Below are 17,967 nucleotides of genomic sequence, written 5' to 3' on the forward strand. Positions count from 1 at the left end.
CGTTTGGCGCCTTTCTGAATCTGAATCTGATCCTTGCCAAGAACAGATCTCAATTCTGAGAGCAGTTAACGCTATTCTTCGACTCTGTGATGTTGCCACTCACTGCTTGGCCGTGGTCTCCCGCCAGTCGGTCTCCTCAAGGGCAGCTTGCGAGACTGCAGTTGCCCTTAGCACAAGGCTACTAACTTTAGCTGCTTCTTTGTACGAGGTGCCAAAGGCAGAACCCTCTCCAGCTCTGTCTTTCTTTTCATCTAACTCTCTCCGGACTGCTCTTGTCGCTGGAGCTATGCATCTTGGTACAATAGTCATTGAACATCCGGGGATTGAGCCTATGGGCTGGATTCATGTTGCGAATCGTATCGTCATGAGCAGCAGCACGTCGATATCTCGGCGAACGTCTGTCTTATCTGCTCTATTCGGTGGGATGATAAAAGCAGCCAACAGATACGAGGCAAGTGAAAGGGATTTAAAGGCTGCTGAGGCAGCCGTTTGTTTGCTCTCAACTCTTCATGTTGTACTAGAGACCGACATGGCACGTGACTCGCAGGCTGAATATGGTCCAATGCGTGGCAAAGTACAACAACGGACACAGCCGGGTGTATCAAAGGCTTCTTCAGGAGATACTACAGGAACGACAGCTATATCACACGCAGCTCGTTCTTTTCTGGGAGAGAGGGTAGTTGCTGCTGAAGAAGATGGAGATGAGGGGCGAATTGCTGCTCGAACAGTATATCAAGCTTGTGAGGAGTATGCAGAGAGAGCTGGCGAGCCCGACGGAATGATGGGACTTCTTGCGCGCCTTTTCGCTTCTGCAGCGCGGCATTATCACTCTGAGTCAACAGACGAATCGGTTGTTTCGATCTCGGAGGGTACACTACCAGGACATCCTGAAGAATCCGACACATCGTCGGATAGTCCAAATGTACGATCAGAGAGTCCTCCGTTCACCCTAGATGTATTTGACCAAAGGTCGAAAGATGGTTGTGCTGCTAGCGCAACCATTGGTTCAAACAGTGAGGCTGGGGCGGACCCCACGGAGAGAGTAGAACTACACAGGGAAGTAGCAGCTCTCTCGTTAGATACCTTGGCGCATTGGGTTAGCAGGGCTGACAGTCTCGGCAGTCGTGAAGGTCTGGACATGAGAGAGTTTGTTGTGAACATATGCAAGAGCGCTAGCTTCTTCTCATTGCGGAATTCGCCTGCAAGCTACGATCTTCATGCGGCCATGGTCGATTTTGGGTCGCTCGTTGGTCCCCTCATATTCCAGCAAACAAACAACTCTCAAGCGGATGATAAACCAGAGGGGCGAGCAGCTCTCGTTTTCACTCTGATCACGGCGTGCCAGAAGATGAACCCCATTTTGAAACGTGTTTTGAGTTTTGACAGAGGCGTCTCAGTGGTGAGAACTCTTGCAAAGGCGCTACTGGAAAAGGTTGAGGAAGACAGACCAGTTCCTGACCAGAGTTCCGAAGCTTCACATGGCCTACCTGTTGACGATTTGGTTAGTGCAATCATGACTTTGTTAAGCGCAGAGAATGCAGTTGACGTCGTGGAAATCCTTTGCCAGTACATCAAAGCACCACGGAAAGTAGAGACGGCAAACGTAACAATTGCCCACCGTGCGGCATGCCTGATTGTTTTAAGCCGAGCGATCAATGTAACTCTTGGAATTCTTGACGACAGGGATGCGACGCGAGTGGCGATTGCAGCATTGTATAATAGGGACGTAGATCACGCTCTCGATCCGGTCTTTCCCCATTTGGTCGCCGAGTTGGTACCAGAGGCGATCTCCGATTCACAGCAGTCTCCAATTTGGGAACCCGACGACAGATTGTTAGCTTCACTGCACGGAATTACGAAGTCCGTTGATCGCATGTGCTTTCATCCAAGCTTCGGATCATGGGGCGGCTTGTCAGATCTCGCCACTTTACCCACAGAAAGCGTCGTCCAATGTAGCGAAGTTAGCTCGCAGAGCACTGTCAGTGCGAAACTATGCTTTCATTTGTTCTGGGGCAGTGTTATGTTGCACCGCGCTTTAGCATCTGTTGCGAAAGTCACGTCGTTTACGTTCACCGGCCTTTGTCCGTTGAGTGATGAGCCTGCATCGTTTCCTTTGTCGAGTCCGTTTGTCTGCATGAATGCCACGGAGTCGAAAGTCGGTAATGATCGCTTAAGGGAGCGCCTGGATCATCGCCAGAAGTCATCGATACCACTGCTATACACAGCGGAATGCTTGGCGTTCCTTCATCCGCAAACAGGAATGCGATCTGACGAACAAAAAGTGTTCGCAGATCACGACCTGCTGTCGTTGATAAGCTCTCTTGTGAAAAATATCGTGGATATCGTTTCCGACCACGTTTGTCCTGACGAGGGTAGCACATTTAAAGCACTTCATAGAGCGTTTCGGAAGGACTTCGTGTTTGACTCAGAAGATCGAGTTGAAGAAGAGACAGAGCTTCGTCGGCAAATCCGTCCTGCAATGACAAGAGACCAAACTTCGTACGCTTGCTTGCAATTAGCGATGGCTTATATGCGTGATATTGGCTCTAATCAAATCGCACAGCTTCTAGGAACAGTTATGGTCTCCGTATCACACTTTTTAGCACGCCTCAATCCACAGCAGTTAGAAGAGGCCAGGGACCTAATGGTTGACGTTTCCAAACTCTTATTATTTCTACCGGACGCCTTCGGAAAACTTGGGTGTGCGATTCGTCGCTATTTGAAACTTTGCATTAAGCTTTCCTTTGGGGACAAAATCACTGAAGACTCTACCGTTGAGGCGATGGTATTGTTTCTTGCTCGACTGGCTGGGTTTTCGAAAGCTATGGACGTCGGAGCTTCTTCCGGACCTGGGATCCACCTTCTTTGCGAATTTGCACATGACAGCAGTGCCGAAGATTTTTGTGAGGCTAATGTTTTGCAGCTATGCCTGACAAGTGACATTGTGGTGCCTGAAGACTTCAGCAAGGAATTTGTCGCATGGTTACAAGATGTGTTTCCCAAGGTAAGACTTCGTGCATTGCTTGCAAATCTCATGATACTTCCCGACGAATCGGCAGTAGCTGTGTCAGCGCACTCTCAATCTCTCTCGCTACTTAGTGAGGCTTGCCAGCTCTCGAAATTCTGGAAGTACGCGGTTGTGGCAGATCTGTATGACCTCTTGCTCGATCGCGACGAGTCGTTTGTGACCAAATTAGTACGACATTCCGTCATGGACTCAGCCACAATGAATGAGAGTGTTCTTGCAATTTTCGAGCGGGTCATCGGAGCTGGGGATGACGAATCATCCGCGAAAGTAATCGTCAAAGTGTTTGAATCTGCATGCCAACTCTTCAGGGAGGACGTCGATTCGTCATTAGAGAGTCGGGTCAGACTAATGACTTTTATGGTTCGCTTGGCGACATCACATCGCCTAATTGTAGGAAAGGTGTCGAAAACTCCGTCGCGATCCCTCATGGAACCTTTATTTGAATTGACGATTGGTTATATGCGAGAAATGATGGTTGTGTTGAAAGAGACAGACGGCAGTGATGAGTCCGCGAAGCGAAAAGTCTTGTTTCTCTGCGGTCTAGTAGACTCTTTTCTCGATGGAATATATGGCCCTGGACACTCGTATACTTCTCAGCATGGCGACCCGTCAAGACCTTTCAATCAGGGTCAGAATGCCGATCCTGACGGAAATGGCAGTGCGAAGCCTGATGAGAACGAGCGAAAGTCTAGTACAAACAGTATCCCATCGGACCTTGACATATCTGCTGGAAACTCCACGAAGTCATTGCTGTGTACATACACAACAACTGGAAGTCAGTTTGTTGAGCAACATTGGTACTTTTGCTATTCATGCGACTTAACAGGGTCTGAAGGTGTGTGTTCAGTTTGTGCACGAGTATGTCATGACGGATGCGAACTGGCATTCAGCAAGTTTAGCAGATTCTTCTGCGACTGCGGAGCTGGTTCTGATCCCCAGCACGAGAACGCTTCAAATGCTATGTCCGCATCCGAGGATGGAGAGGGTGGAAACTTAGCAGCACAAGATGGTCACTCTCAGACGTTATCGGTAATCCAAGGGCGGAGGCGAAAACTCTGCAAATGTTTGAAAAGCTTTCCCAGTAGGGGGGATAGCCCATCTTCGACTCATGGTTCCGAGGATCGCAAGCTGGATTCTATACCAGAGTGTGAGCATGATGTTCTCTCTGAATTACGTTTACGAGAGTTGCTTCATTCCGAAATCCGGACCGCGAAGGAGGAAGGGCCGAAATCAGAGCCAAATAGTGTGCCGACTATTCAAGAGTCATTTGAACGAGTGATGAAATCAGCCGAGACTGCAAGATGTCTCATTCACACCGCCCTGGTGCTTGTATGTGAACTGCAGCTTTCTCACTCAACAAAAAACGCTGTGTGCCTACTCCCAGAGGAGGCACAGGTTGCAGAGTCCATTAATCAGGCAGTTAAGACCCCACAGTACGTGCGGATGCCGAGGACCACGAAAATCGCAAGATCTACGAGGGTCTTCAAGGCAGGATGCTTCGATATGAATGGAATGCCGCCATCTGCGGGGAGCCCAATAATTTGGAAGGGTTCTCTAATCTCGTATTCGTCAAGTAGCAGTATCCTCGCTATCGCTCAAAAGACGGGCAAAGTGCAGTTTATTGATGTCTCGGAAACGTTGCAACACACGGGAAATCCGTTGGAGAAAGCAATAGGGTCGAGTTACGCGCAAACTTCCGTACCGTACGACATTTTTCATTTAGTCTTCCATCCCGAGAACCCGAATTTGCTGCTCGTTGTCGGATCGACGAGGGTATCCGTTTTAGTGCGTGTGCCCCAATCCGGTGGATGTCGTTGGCATTATGTAGAGATTGAGCTTGGTTTGGTGGCTTTTGACAGTGCTGAAAGCGGGAGCATTTTGCTGGATGCGTCTTGGGTGGAAGGCAAAGCGGCTTACGTCCTTATAACAACAACAAACTTTGTGAAAGTGTTTGACGTGACAAAGGATAACATTTCTCCGTGCTTTTTCGCTAAAACTCCTGGTGTTAACGAAGCCGGAGCAAGCGTGGGAGTCCATACGAATGATGGCGAAGAAGAAATCCATGAACCAAATTCAACCAAGGCAGAAAAGATTGATGAATGCTCCGGTCGGACTGTGCGCTGTGCATTCGTTGTTCCGCGCTTGGTACAATGCGAGACACAACCGATACTTTATTTAGTGCTCATTACATCAGATAACCTCCTATTTGTTTCCCGCTGCAAGGTTGATGAGGCAGATGCCCCCAAGTTTCTGAAGCTGTGTGATTTGGGAGACACTATTGGGGACGAGATCAAAGACCCTTCCATTAATGGAGTGTTTTATCATCCCACGACATCTCTCATCATGGTGAGTTTTAAAAATGGTTCTCTTGTTGGCATGGCGCTCGCTCTTGAGCCTGAAGGGGAAGATTTCCGCGCTGCCACTCAATGGGTACACTTTTACTCCGACGCTATTCCCGCCGGCGACAATGCAGAGCTAATTCCTGTTCCAGGATTGGAGACAATATTCATGTTTTGTCGTAAAGGGCAGTCCTTGAAATCTGGTGGGGTATTGTCGGTGACATCGGACAGGTCAATGAAGATACACTGCTTCAGTGGAAGCCCGTCTTCCTCTGTACTGGGGTTGACAACATACGCCCCGTCGTCTGTTCTGGGGCGTTCAGCTTTTGCTGGAGGTTTTATTCTTTTGGATGACGGCAGTCTCCATAGGGTTGATGTGGCTTGCGGGCCTCCACGCCCACAAATATCTGATCAGTCTATACTATCCACTGTCTTCGAGCGACAACGTCAACGTGCATTGAGAGCGTCAAGGGCTCATAATGACGGACTGAACGGGTATCACGCTGTACCAGATACCGTGGGCTTCTTCGAGAAGTGTCGTCTCGTCTCCGAGCAGGTGCAAATACTTCCACCGTTCGAAAGCAGTGAGCCGGGGCCTCTTTACGAAAGGATGGGTGTCATCTTAGCGGGAAGCAGCGGTGATTGTGTTGTGAGTTCAAAAGAAAACGAGAGCTTCGATTTCTCCGCTGCGATAAGCAACCAGTCCATTGTCTTAGTTGGGGCAAGATTACGTTTCGGGGGCAGTGAGCGCTCCCGGAATCGCGTTCCACTTGAAGTGAAAGTTTTTGGAAGGACAGTGAGATGGCAGGCTAAAAACGGCGTAAAACGCTGGCTTGACATACCGTTTACTGTTCCAGAGAGCACGGAATCGCCGCAGAAGGCTCACTTCGAATTGCTACCTCGTCGAACCATGGGTGAGAGCAGATTTTCAGGAGATGGGTACCTAGCTATTGATTCCCTTGAGCTCTACGCCGTTAGCACAATCGAATTTACAGAGAGAAAGCTGTTATATGAGAATGAGGAGGCGAAGCACTACGAGCAACTTAAGAAGCAAAGGGAGCCTGCAGAGGAGAGAAATGTCAAAAAGTATTCAGAACTGTTAAGCATGGCGTCCCGTGGTACGCCCAATAGCCCAAATTCAGCGAAGTTCAGCCAAGAGCAAGTGGCTTTGCTATCGCTTCTTAATTCTTTGGACTCCAAGAGCTTCGCGAAGCAAACTGGAGCAGAAGCCGAGAGCGGGACTTTGTTGCTAGAAATAAACAACCTATGGTCGGCAGTATTTGAGGGGTCTCCGGCGCGTGACCCGAATTTCCTTGGCCACATGCTGAAGCCAGTGTTGAAACTGTGCACTGGGAGCGAGGAGGCGGACGCTCTGGCAGAGTTCGCCTCCAACACCAAGGAGCTGATGTCAAAAGCCGTGATATCAAGCACCGACAAGATGCTCTGTTCAGTGGGGTGCAATGGGGTGCTCTTGCATGTGAACGACATTGAACGATCCTTATTCGCAGTAGGTGGTTTGTGTCGTTCGCTGCTGGTCGCCGCATCTTCTGTAGGAAAGCTAGATCGCGATACATGGAAGAAAACACGAATGGAAGTTCTACCACCACCGTCATCTTTGTATATGCTTCTGAAATGCCATTTTGGATTAGGACCGGCCGGAAGATCACTTTTCACTTCGTCTTATGCTGCGACAACCTGTGCAGTTGACATTTTTATGGTTGAGTTTGTCCGAGGCTGCCTTGAGCCAGAGGATGAAACTCTGTGCACTAGCTCGATGTTTTTTTCGCTGCTGATACAAATGCTGTGTTCTTTTGATCAGCGCTTACGGCTGTTTATAAGTCAGAGACTCCTTGAATTGTTTGACTCATTAGACGCAGCAGCTGAGCTTACAGGAACTCCTTTAGAGGCGGTTGTTGGGGCATCCCTTTCGGATCACTTGAGGACTGCGGAAACGTCTACTGAGCATCCGAGCTCGAGTTCCGAGACAGAGAACACCAATGAGGAGACTGAAAGTGCGCAGCGTTGGGCTTATCGATGCGATAATTGCAGGGAGGTATGTGATCAAGAATGGTGGCACTGCAATGTGTGCGAGGACTTTGACCTGTGTACAGGCTGTCTCCGCAAACCAGGCATCTCCTTTGATGGTCAACACAATGAGGAACATCTGCTTCTCCGGGGAACGGCTGGCGATGATTTATCCAGTCAAGAAAGTGTACATGGAAACGACGAAGTTTCCGACGTCACTCTGGCAGTTCAGAAGGCATTGGGTTCCATTTTGGATGAGATACTGTCCGCAGCTGCGTCTGAAAAGAGTTCAAGCAATATATGGAGATACCTTGATGGAATTGAAACGGTGTCGCAACTGGTTGGGAAACGAAGTCATCCATTGCTCAAGAGCTTCCGCGTTGAATCTTTGTTTCAGTCGACATTCGTGAATTTTCTCCGCAGAGAAAGCGAGAATGTAGGAAATGAAATCGAGGGCACTAGTACAGAAGCGGGCTTACGTACGATTCCGAAAAACATGGAACTGTTGTTTTTAGTACTAAGGATCGCGAACTGTGCTCAAGGTGGTCTCACGCCTACTTTCCTCCACGAGTGCAGCATTCCTGCCAGCCTTGTAAGGCTGCTCCGAAAATTCCATGGCAAGCTCCAAATACTTGTTAGGTCTCTCATTTCTGGACAACTGCAGCTGCGTAAATCCCCTGCGGAGGAATGCAGCCTCGTTTCCTGGGGAACGTGGAACAATTTAATCCCGGGGCTTGCGTACGACGTATTACATCAACGGAGAAGTCTTCGACCGAATGGAAAGGTAGGGGCCCTCTACTATCTTAACGAAGAGCTCGGGCAGGGCAACAGCTTATTCTTAAATTTGCTTATTGCCGTGTTGGAAGTCCTTGAGTATTCCTTCAAGTCCGCATCGAGCTCCTCGATTTTAACTCAAATGAGTGAGACACCACGGAACGTGCTCTGTGACATCATTAATTTTTGTGAATCCACATATCCTTACGTACAGGATACAACATTGCTCAAAGAATCGGCCCGCGCGGCGACTAGGGTTCTATCTGCCCTCTCATTTGATGATGTCAACGTCCTTAATGACACCCTGGACAAATACTTATACGAAGAGCAATGCCAACATTTGGAAAATGCCGTCAAATCCATGTCTGGAAACACGAATCAGATCGTAGAATATGATGTTTCCGTCGAGATTGCAACGATTTTGGAGACATTGCACAAAGCCGCAGAGACTCATCCTGCAACATGGAGAAGTTTCGTAATCGAAAACGATCAGGTCCTGCGGCACATTTACGGGGCATCTCGTCTCTTAGGCGGTCAGATGCGAGTGAAGGCATTACAATTACTAGCTACAGGATTTGCGGTCTCTGACAAGGTAGCTTCACGAGTAATTCAGGGTCTGCGCTTTGTAGACTTTGATGACATCGCATTGCCTAATTCCTCGGAGAATCCTGCTGAAGCCCAAGATGACGGGAACGTTGAACACGAAGACGAACCCGAAACAGACTGCGTGTCAGCAATAGCGTTATCAAAAGAAAGTCAACACAGACAGCAAGTTGCAGTCTCAATCTTCCAAGAAAAGAGCGCTGACATACTGCAGTTCCTGGTCCACAAAGTTATGCTAAGGTCACAGGACGCAGCTGCTAGAAGAGCAGCTTCACACATCATAATCTTAGGAATCGCCAGGGCAGCTGCGCACGTCGAGGAAGAATCGTTTGTGACAACTATTCATTCTTCGTTGATGAAAGGCATACACCTAATGCCTTACGCAGGAGAGCTTTCCGATGGACTTCTGGATTGCGTCCAGTTTTTTATCAAGTGCTGCCAAGGTGATCTTTTTGACCTACAAAGCGAGCCATTGCTTACGAGTTTATCATTCACGGTCACATCTTTAATGAAGCAAAGGTGTAACCTACTCGTCTCGCATCCGAATGCTCGCTTATACGGGCGGCTTTCAGCTTTGCTTGACATTAATGGCTATTACCTGGAATCAGATCCATGTATGTCCTGTTCAGGATCCGTATGTGCCTCTTCGGAAAGCACGGAATGCCGGCTTGACACCATCCGTGCCGAAACAAAGTATACGGATTCGTCCATTATGCACCGGCTTCTCTCGGTTCATGAAGTATCGGCAATTTCCGTGAAAGTCGTAGACCCCCGAAGAACCCGAAGAGCTAAGACGATCGATGTGTTGTTTTCATCAAGGAGTGTTGCAGATGCTGCAGAACTAAAGAGTGTTGACTTCCCCTGGAGGAAGCTAAGATCCTTGGAGTTGGATTCGAAAGCAACAGAGGCGTCTATAAACCTGGTAGTTCCCATTGCCGCTGCCAACATCAAGTTGGAATTCGTTGATTTTCATTCCTTGGCTGAGCTCCCTAGCGAGTCTTCGAGTGGGAACATTGACAAGAGCTCAGCAGAACCATCGAATTCAAGACGATCGAATTCAAATACCGGAAGTAATGAGAATTTGCAGTGCCCGAGATGCTCACGCTCCGTCACAGACCGGCATGGCATTTGTCGAAATTGTCACGAGAATGCCTACCAATGTCGCCAATGCCGTAATATCAACTATGAGAACCTCGACGGATTTTTATGCAACGAATGCGGCTACTGCAAGCATGGGAGGTTCGAGTTTTCTGTAATAGGGAGACCAACTTTCGTCGCTGAACGCATTGCGAACGAAGAAGATAGAAAAAGGGCATCTAAAATTATTGAGAAGGAAACAGGAAACGTACATCGATGCATGGACCAACTTACTTCCATGAGATCATCAATTATTCGCTCTTTGAATTCTGGGATTCCGACTGAAGAGGGTAGGGAGCGTACGAAGCTGCTTGGAAATGCGAGAGTTGGTTTGGCCGACCTTCTGGACTCTGTGGCACCCCGGGCTGAAATCGCAGTTTTAGAAGCGCTACTTGAACAAGGTCATGCACCCCAGGAAATCGAAGAGGCAGCCAATTCCACCCAAGGAGGGATCAGCATTACTGAAGAAGTTGCCGCTGAAAGTAGCGGGTCAGCAGATCGCAGCGACAGAGACCAAAATAACGATGCCGGCTCGAGCGTAGCTTCACCAGTGAACAGGAATGATCCATCTCGGAGCGCTAGTGGTGACGGAAATGTCATCAGCAAGAGCACCACTGCCCTCGCAACAACGTACGGCAAGGAATGCCGTTCCATTTACACTGGCATGAGCAGAGGTATCCGTGTGCTGACGCTAACAAGAGCCGAACTTGTTCGATATGCGAACTCTGTTGGGGGCAGTCGCCTTCAGTATGCTAATGAAATTGTCCTTAAAAAGAGTTTACCGAACACTGACGATATCGAAACTGACTCGGCGACTTCAGGACTGACGAGGTCGATACCGAATCAAAGAAGAGTGGCTTGCTATGGATGTACGCAGTCGTTCGTTTCACACTGTGTTCGCCTTGTCCAATGTGTCCTGAGAAGGGACGGACCAGCGACCACTGCAATACGGAGCTCTGACCTCTGCCAGTATATCTTGCTGGTGTGCTCCTTGTGCGAAAAGCCCGAGGTGCGTGGAAACATGCGAGATTTGATAACATATCTTGTCAATGATAATCTACATGCGACCCAGCTGGTATGCAGGGAGCTCTCCCGGAAAATTGAATTTTGCGTCGATTCGTTCGAGACCGTTGACTCGCATTCAGTTGCAAGATTTGAAATGGGAGTACTGGAAGCCATTGCGACGTTGGATGATTCTTGTTGGGAAGAGCGCTTGAAGCTTGTGATTCGCATCCTGTTCAAGTCTTCCACTCAAGCGCTGACATGCTCCTCCGTCTCAGAAAGTATCATTCTGCCGTGCCTGCGGGTCGCATTGAGACTCATGCGAACAGATTATGACCTAATGGTTATCGACAGCAAAGCCCCTGCAGAGGAATTTTCAGGCTCGCATGACACAGGAGATGTAGAGCGTCCCAGTGGCCATTCGACTGGACCCAGTGACGGTGAACCTGTAGACGACTCTAGATCCGGCAGAAACACCCACACCAGTCAGCCTGAAGCATCATCCGATGGTGACATAAGGCGCACATCGGAGCAGGATGGTAGCGGAGTTGCGAACACTTCAATTGGCTCACTTGAGGCGGTTCGAAGCAGGATCTCTCACATTCCCGACAATTCTGAACAGAGCAGCTCAACAGAACCGACTTGCACCCAAACAACGGCTTCAAACTTGGAAAATATGTTTTCGACACCTGAAGTGCCATCGAGCATTGGCGGAGAAAGTGATCTCCATGATTCAGGTGATGAAGAAAACAATACCGCCCCAAGACCACGCAGAGATATAAGCGCAGAAGGTCTCAGCACCCTTCTCGAGAACGATCACGAATCAAAGGTGGTAACTGCTGATGTAGATCGCTGGCTGGAAGGGAAATTTGACCAAAGATCCTGGATCGCTGAGATGACAGAGAGATCGAACGGTCAGGAGGGAGGCAACAAACGTAGAACTGGCCCTTCCCAATCCCGAGCACATCTTGGAACAGTCTTCTCGCGATGGAAGCACCTCGGGGCAGATTCATCGCCCGGCCTGTTCAGCCGTAAAGACAAGCCGAAGCTTAAGCCGCTTTCTATTGAAAAAGACAACTGGGTAGTACGACTGATGCTTCTCACTCCGTGTGCAACGGTCAGGAAGGAGGCTTGCGCACTCCTAGAGCTCATTTGTGGTCACGAGGAAACGTTGCAACTGCAGCTTCTGGACGTGCTCACAGGGCCGGCAATATCTTTGGGGGCGGATGCAGGCGAACACTCGAAAGAATTTTTCGATCTATTGGAAAGGTCGCTCTCCTCTCGAAGTCATCGCCTTTATCTCATTGCAAAAGGGTTCCTATCACGTCTAGCCGATCTCATACGCACGAGGGCGGAGCGCTTGCTTTTATCGGAAGCAAGTTCAGAATCATCGCTCCAGCTAGTTAATTTTCTTGAAGGATATGCCGTCAAGCGTCTACTTTCACTGCTGCGTCATACCCTGGACGCTATTCCAGGACAACGGTTATCTTTGAGAGAAAAACTGTTCAAAGTGAACGATTACAAGCTTGTGGGGTCTCTTGAAAGGGCCTACATCTGCATGCGAAAGCTTATATCGCTGCGGACGAAATTAACAGATGAATGCGGTGCTCAGCTGTGTGAGATACTATTATCCCGTGACCTGTTATTTGCTGGTCCCTCGGTACTGGCCGTTGTGTCGGCATGCGTTGAAGAATTGAAAACAGCAAAGGCAAGAAAAGATGCGCAGGCGATTGGAATACTCTTGGAGCAGCTTTGTCTGATGTTGTGCCCGGAGCGCAAAGAACCGATATGCCATCTATCTCTGAAAAAGGCACCGACGCAAGAAGAATACATACGAGGAAGCATGTCTCGGAACCCATACGCATCATCCACATTTGACGGTCCTTTAATGCGAGATGTGAAGAACAAAATTTGTAGGGACTTGGAAATTCCAAGTCTGTTAGACGATGATTTTGCCATGGAGCTCTTGGTCGCGGGGAATCTTGTCAAGCTTGATTTGCCAATTATGGCTGTGTACGACCACGTGTGGCGTGGTTCCTCAGAAGCATCTATGGTATCTAATATGCAACCGACACAACTCACCAGATCGTTTGGGTTGCGTCGAACCTCGCATACACATCCTTCTAGAGGGCAGGTTTCGAGGAGAAGCACGATTCTCACACTTCGCAGGTTGAACTCAGATAGAGATGTGTCTGAGGACGACAGCAGAAGTGACGGTCGGGCAGACCCGCCTATGGTAGTAGTCTATCGTTTATCAGGGCTAGACGGCGAGGCAACAGAACCTATAGTTGATTCCGTGCCGGCAGAAAGCAATGACGAAGAAGATGCAGAAAAAATGTACGGCGATACAATTGTGTTTGGGGAGGTTGGAGGACTTGAAGTTCTGTTTCAGTTATTGGCAATTGTAGGATCATGGGGAGATGATGCTGAGACTGCTGTTCGCGCCCCAGCTTTGCGTCTGCTTCGTGCCTCTTGTGAAGTAGCAAAAAATAGAGCTTTACTCGCAAAAAGTGCGGACACGGTAAGCACGCTTTTGGACTGTGCCGCCTCTGCATTCGAGCATGCACAAGGGAGCCCTACCGCCGTCTCGTCTGCCGAATCATTGCTTGTCGCAGCGGAGCAGATTTTAGCGCAACAGCGAAAGGAACTGGAGTCACACGCAAGCACAATGACGGATACTGTAACTGTATTTTCCCATGATCCAGACGAAATCATGTCTCGCATCCAGGTCTTTTTGGGTCGATTGTCCGTGGCGACGTCTCCAAAGGCCGAGAACTCAATCCTACATTTGCTACCGTTTCTTGTGCAAGGAGTTCCCAGTGCCATTGGTGCTGTGTTGCAGTACTTCCAATTTGCGTGTGAGACAATTGATGTTGAGAGCGAGGGACAAAGGAAGGCTCGGCAGCTTGGCACAGTTTTGTTGGCAACTCCGAAAGACCTTCGAGGTGATAAATTCGCCGAGCAAACCATCCGAACAGATGTCGCAATGAATGCAGTTCAGTACTTGGTCCGAAAATTCCCAGTGCCCCGGAATACTCACCAAGAAGATTGGGCTGCCGCCTTGGAGTATCCAGGCCCACCCCTTGTTCTTCGTCTTTTAACTGGTTTGAGTCTCTTCTTCGGTCCAGGGCAGGATCAATATCAATCCGGAATCCTGTTGAAAGAAATTCTGGGCGACGAAACAAAAATTATCCCGGCCTTATGTCAGCTGGAAATGGCAGTATCTGGAAACGCTATTGGGACAACCACTGAAGAGCTGTTAGACGCTTTAGGGAAAGATGGGAAAATCAAGAGTGAGATAGAAAGAGAGCGAAGCGAGATCAAGAGAGCCCGTCGAGAAGCTGCAAAAGCATCCAGAATGGCTATTCTGCGGGAGACGGGATTGTCAAAGCTTGTCAGAAATGAGACACCCACTTCTCAACTTTCCTCGGAGAGTGTTAAAAAGGGCGAAGAGGAGCAAGTCGAATCTGTATTGAAGCTAATGGATGAATTGCCAGATGAAGTAGGCCCGTCTTGTGTAGTGTGCGGGGACGGCTTTCGATGTCGACCGGAGGATGCCCTCGCCTTCTACGTGCATTGTCGCAAAGTGCCTTTAGATTTAGCAGGGAGTTCTTACGCTTCGAAGGAATCTGGTCCTGGCGAGACCTCACCGAGCGGCTCTGCTCAGAATTCGGGTCGCTTGGAACTACAGCTTTGGGCATCCGGCAGGTCCCGCAACCATGGCACGTCTACTAGAACTGGTGGAAGTTCATGCTACGCCACCGTTACTCATCTCAACGCCATTCACTTGTCATGTCATAAGGAAGCGGCAAGGGCGGACAGATCATCGCGCAGGGATGAATGGGAAGGAGCGGCTCTCAGAAATTCTCAGACGAAGTGCAACAACCTCTTCCCGGTGCGACCTCCTGTAACACTCGAGAAGGAGGCTGGCGATGATCAAGCTGCAATTCAAAAGACAGCAAGAATGAGTTACTCAGCCGCAGTTGACAGCTACTTTGGACGCCTCTCTTCCATCGGGCGGACTAATTTATCGCACTCAAAGGTTGTCATATATGATATCGGAAGAAGTCTGCTGCGCTTCGCAGACGGGGGAACAATGATATTCTCAGAGTATGCGAGAGGTGGAGGCCCACACTCGAATGCCTGCCTCCTTCCGCATCTCGTTCAGCTAGCAATACACATGGTAGAAGTATCACCTCATGGTGAACAAAAGAGCTTTTTTGACGAAAGCCGGACTCTGCAAACCCAAGAGGCTGCACTGGTCAAGTTTGTAGAGGAGGATGAGGTAGGTGACGTCACCTACTACCTTGCATCTGCCTTAGTTCTGCAATCTCTAGAGAAATGGAGTACATGTGCTACTGTTTTTCTACGACGCGGTATCCGCGGCGGAGCCCTAAGGTTGGCCGTTCTCCTCAGGCTAATCGCCTTTACGGATCTAGTGAATCGTGTGATGAAGAGTGGAGTTTCTGTTGCCGATGACCAGCACTGGTTGGAATCGTTTAGAAGGCGTATTGGGTCTGACGAAGCGTTCGCGCAAGAGTTCGGAGATATTGTGAACAATCGATGGGAAGAGTACATTCGCTCCGTAGATGATGCAGAGTCTCTATCAATGGCTATTTCGCGAAACTATGAGGTTGACAATATGGGTCACGGAGGCCAAGGAAAGGCCTTGCACGAATCGATGAAGTTGTGCATAGAATCAGAATGTAGTCGCCCCACAAACACTGTAAGTAAGGGTGAATAGACTGTAGAGTTCATTATTTTTCAGGCGGCAACGTCATAAACCGAGCACACAGTTGAACGCGTCTTCCTGAACCAAACCAAACCAACAAGCTGTGATGTAGTACAGAAGCTGTAATGGTACGCACAATACTGGCCGCTCACAAGTACGAAGCTCATTCCGATGTGTTCCTTCGGACGAGAAACGGCGTTTAATGTATCCATGAGACCGTCCCGTATTGGAACTGGGCAATTGAAGACATATCTTAAAACTTTGAAGTAAGGCTTAGACATTTTATTTGCTCCGACAGAGCTGGCTCACCCGTCGCGAAAGCTTTACATCTCATACAGTAGTAGTACAAAGTGCTCTTCATACAGCGTAGTGTCCCACACTGATTGAAGCATATGTTAACGAAGTGATCGCTGAATCAGTTTCGAAATTAACTTGAGCAAAACCTACTCCGTGATGTCTCTGAGCTCGAAAATTGCTATGCAGAGAACCTCGAGTTAGTAATAGCAGACAAGTCCGCAGGGTTTGGATGCTTCTTCATTTCTTCCTCCACTGCCTCTTCCGGCAACCGATGAACGTTCTGCAAGTGCCGCTTCAGATGGCAACGTTTCGTTATTCCGTTTTCGCAAATCGGGCAAGTGTACGCCTTTTCCGTACGATGAACCTCTCTTTCATGTCGTGTCAATCCGTTGCAGCTAGAGAATGCCTTTGCACATTGCGAACACTCGAAAGGTTTGTAGCCTTCGTGCTCCGTGATTGCATGTCGTTCTAGATGTGCGGGAAAAACAAAACTTCTGTCACAACCTTGGTACCCGCAGAAAAAAGTTGGTTTTTGACCATGATGCGTGCCATTCACATGTCTTGTCTTCGCACCAGAAGAGTCGTAAGATGCATCGCAAAACTCACATTTGTGCGTCCGCCGGGAGTCAGTGTGCACATTGCTGATGTGGTGCCATAATGTCCCTTCAGATGAGTAATATCCTCCGCATTTTGGACACATGAATGGTTTTCGTTCCTGGTGCACATGACGGAAGTGTCGAACCAGGTTTCCTAGGTCAGACATCTTTCTTGTACATACGGCACATGATAGTCGTTTACTCGATGGACACGTTGAGTGCTCAGCTTTCCCACAAGTACGCGATCGCTTGCGAGGCCTCTCCTCGCTCTCTATTGCCGGTGAATCTCCTTCAACGGAACTTGTTGTGGCTGACATCGTGAAGGAGGACCTCTTCGTGCCAACCTCCATCATGACTTCTTCATCAGAACCAGACAGTTCCGAACCGACCGAATCCGGCCGTACAGGTGCTGGATCCTTATCAAGTATGAAGTCAAGTGGCCGGTCATCAAAATCAGGCATTTCACGCTCAGCTGCTGACATGACATCAAGGGCTATTGACTTCAAGCGGTAGCCGTGCTTTGCGAAGCACTTTTTGAAGGTCGTCAATGTTGAGTACAGCTCTCTCGATTCTGCGAGATGGGCTTCTGATTCGTGCATGGAGCTAATCTTGAGCAGTTCAACATCGGACAGGGAAACGTTAGGGGCATTCTTATCGGCTACGGATCTCATAGCATCAAGCTCCCTCTTCCCGCCAGCTGTACGGGATGTGACCTTGTGAAAAGACTCGGGTCGGCCGAAAGATTCATCATCTGAGCCGCAGATGCTAGGACGGAAATCCATATTTTCTTGCTTGAATGTTGGAGAAGAGAGGGAGGTCTGGTTAACCATGTCATCAACATGGGTCTGGACATGTCGGTGATGCGCATGGTGCTGGTACTCCATGGGAGTAGTGGTAGGTCCCAAAAGTGCATCGAGATTTGTGCTTGCCTCCTGACGCGGTGTCAATGGAGGAAATGGGATGGGGAACAAGTTGGGATCGGCTTGGAAGTGCGAATGCAAGTGCCCTTCGGGGGTGTCCGTGGCCGGTGATGAGAAGAGGAGGGCGAGGTCTGTGTTTGGGCCGAGACGGGCATCAGAAACGGCAGTTCTTGGGATATGATCCGCGAACAAGTTGAGAAAGGATGCGGAGTCCTCCATGATGTGTGGTGAGCGACCAAACGTTCTGGAGGTGTGGAGTCAAACGGTGGTCTGCTTGAAGGGTTGTTGTTGGAGTTGTTACCCCGCGATAAAGGTTTTGCGAGAAGAGGGCAGCGAATGGTTAATGGAAGAAGAATTGGGACGGAGTAGTCTGGCACAAGTTGAGTAGCGAAGGTGAAAATGGAGAATTAGAGAAATTGGCGGGTATACAGGGGTGTGATAAAGGGCAGCGAGGAGAGAGTGACTGCGCTGAAGAAGAAATCTCGAATGCGTGGGGGCTGAGTGTGAAGAGATG

The 17,967-nt window shown here is 49.1% G+C and overlaps 1 protein-coding gene; it reads left to right on the top strand.

Annotated features, from left to right (window-relative positions):
• Positions 1-286: 286 nt before the first annotated feature.
• CHC_T00004279001 (hypothetical protein) lies at positions 287-15,728 on the top strand. XM_005715591.1 is given in 2 exon segments: positions 287-15,652; positions 15,653-15,728. The coding sequence occupies 1 exon segment, from the start codon at positions 287-289 to the stop codon at positions 15,650-15,652; it is 15,366 nt and encodes a 5,121-aa protein (XP_005715648.1). The 3' UTR covers positions 15,653-15,728.
• The last annotated feature ends 2,239 nt before the right edge of the window (positions 15,729-17,967 follow it).

This window comes from Chondrus crispus, genomic scaffold (genome assembly GCF_000350225.1).
Source record: "Chondrus crispus Stackhouse genomic scaffold, scaffold_224, whole genome shotgun sequence".
In the NCBI taxonomy this organism is placed as follows: Eukaryota; Rhodophyta; class Florideophyceae; order Gigartinales; family Gigartinaceae; genus Chondrus; species Chondrus crispus.

Coding starts and splice junctions, on each gene's coding strand:
- CHC_T00004279001 (XM_005715591.1), top strand. CDS start 287: ATGCATCTTGGTACAATAGTCATTGAACATCCGGGGATTGAGCCTATG.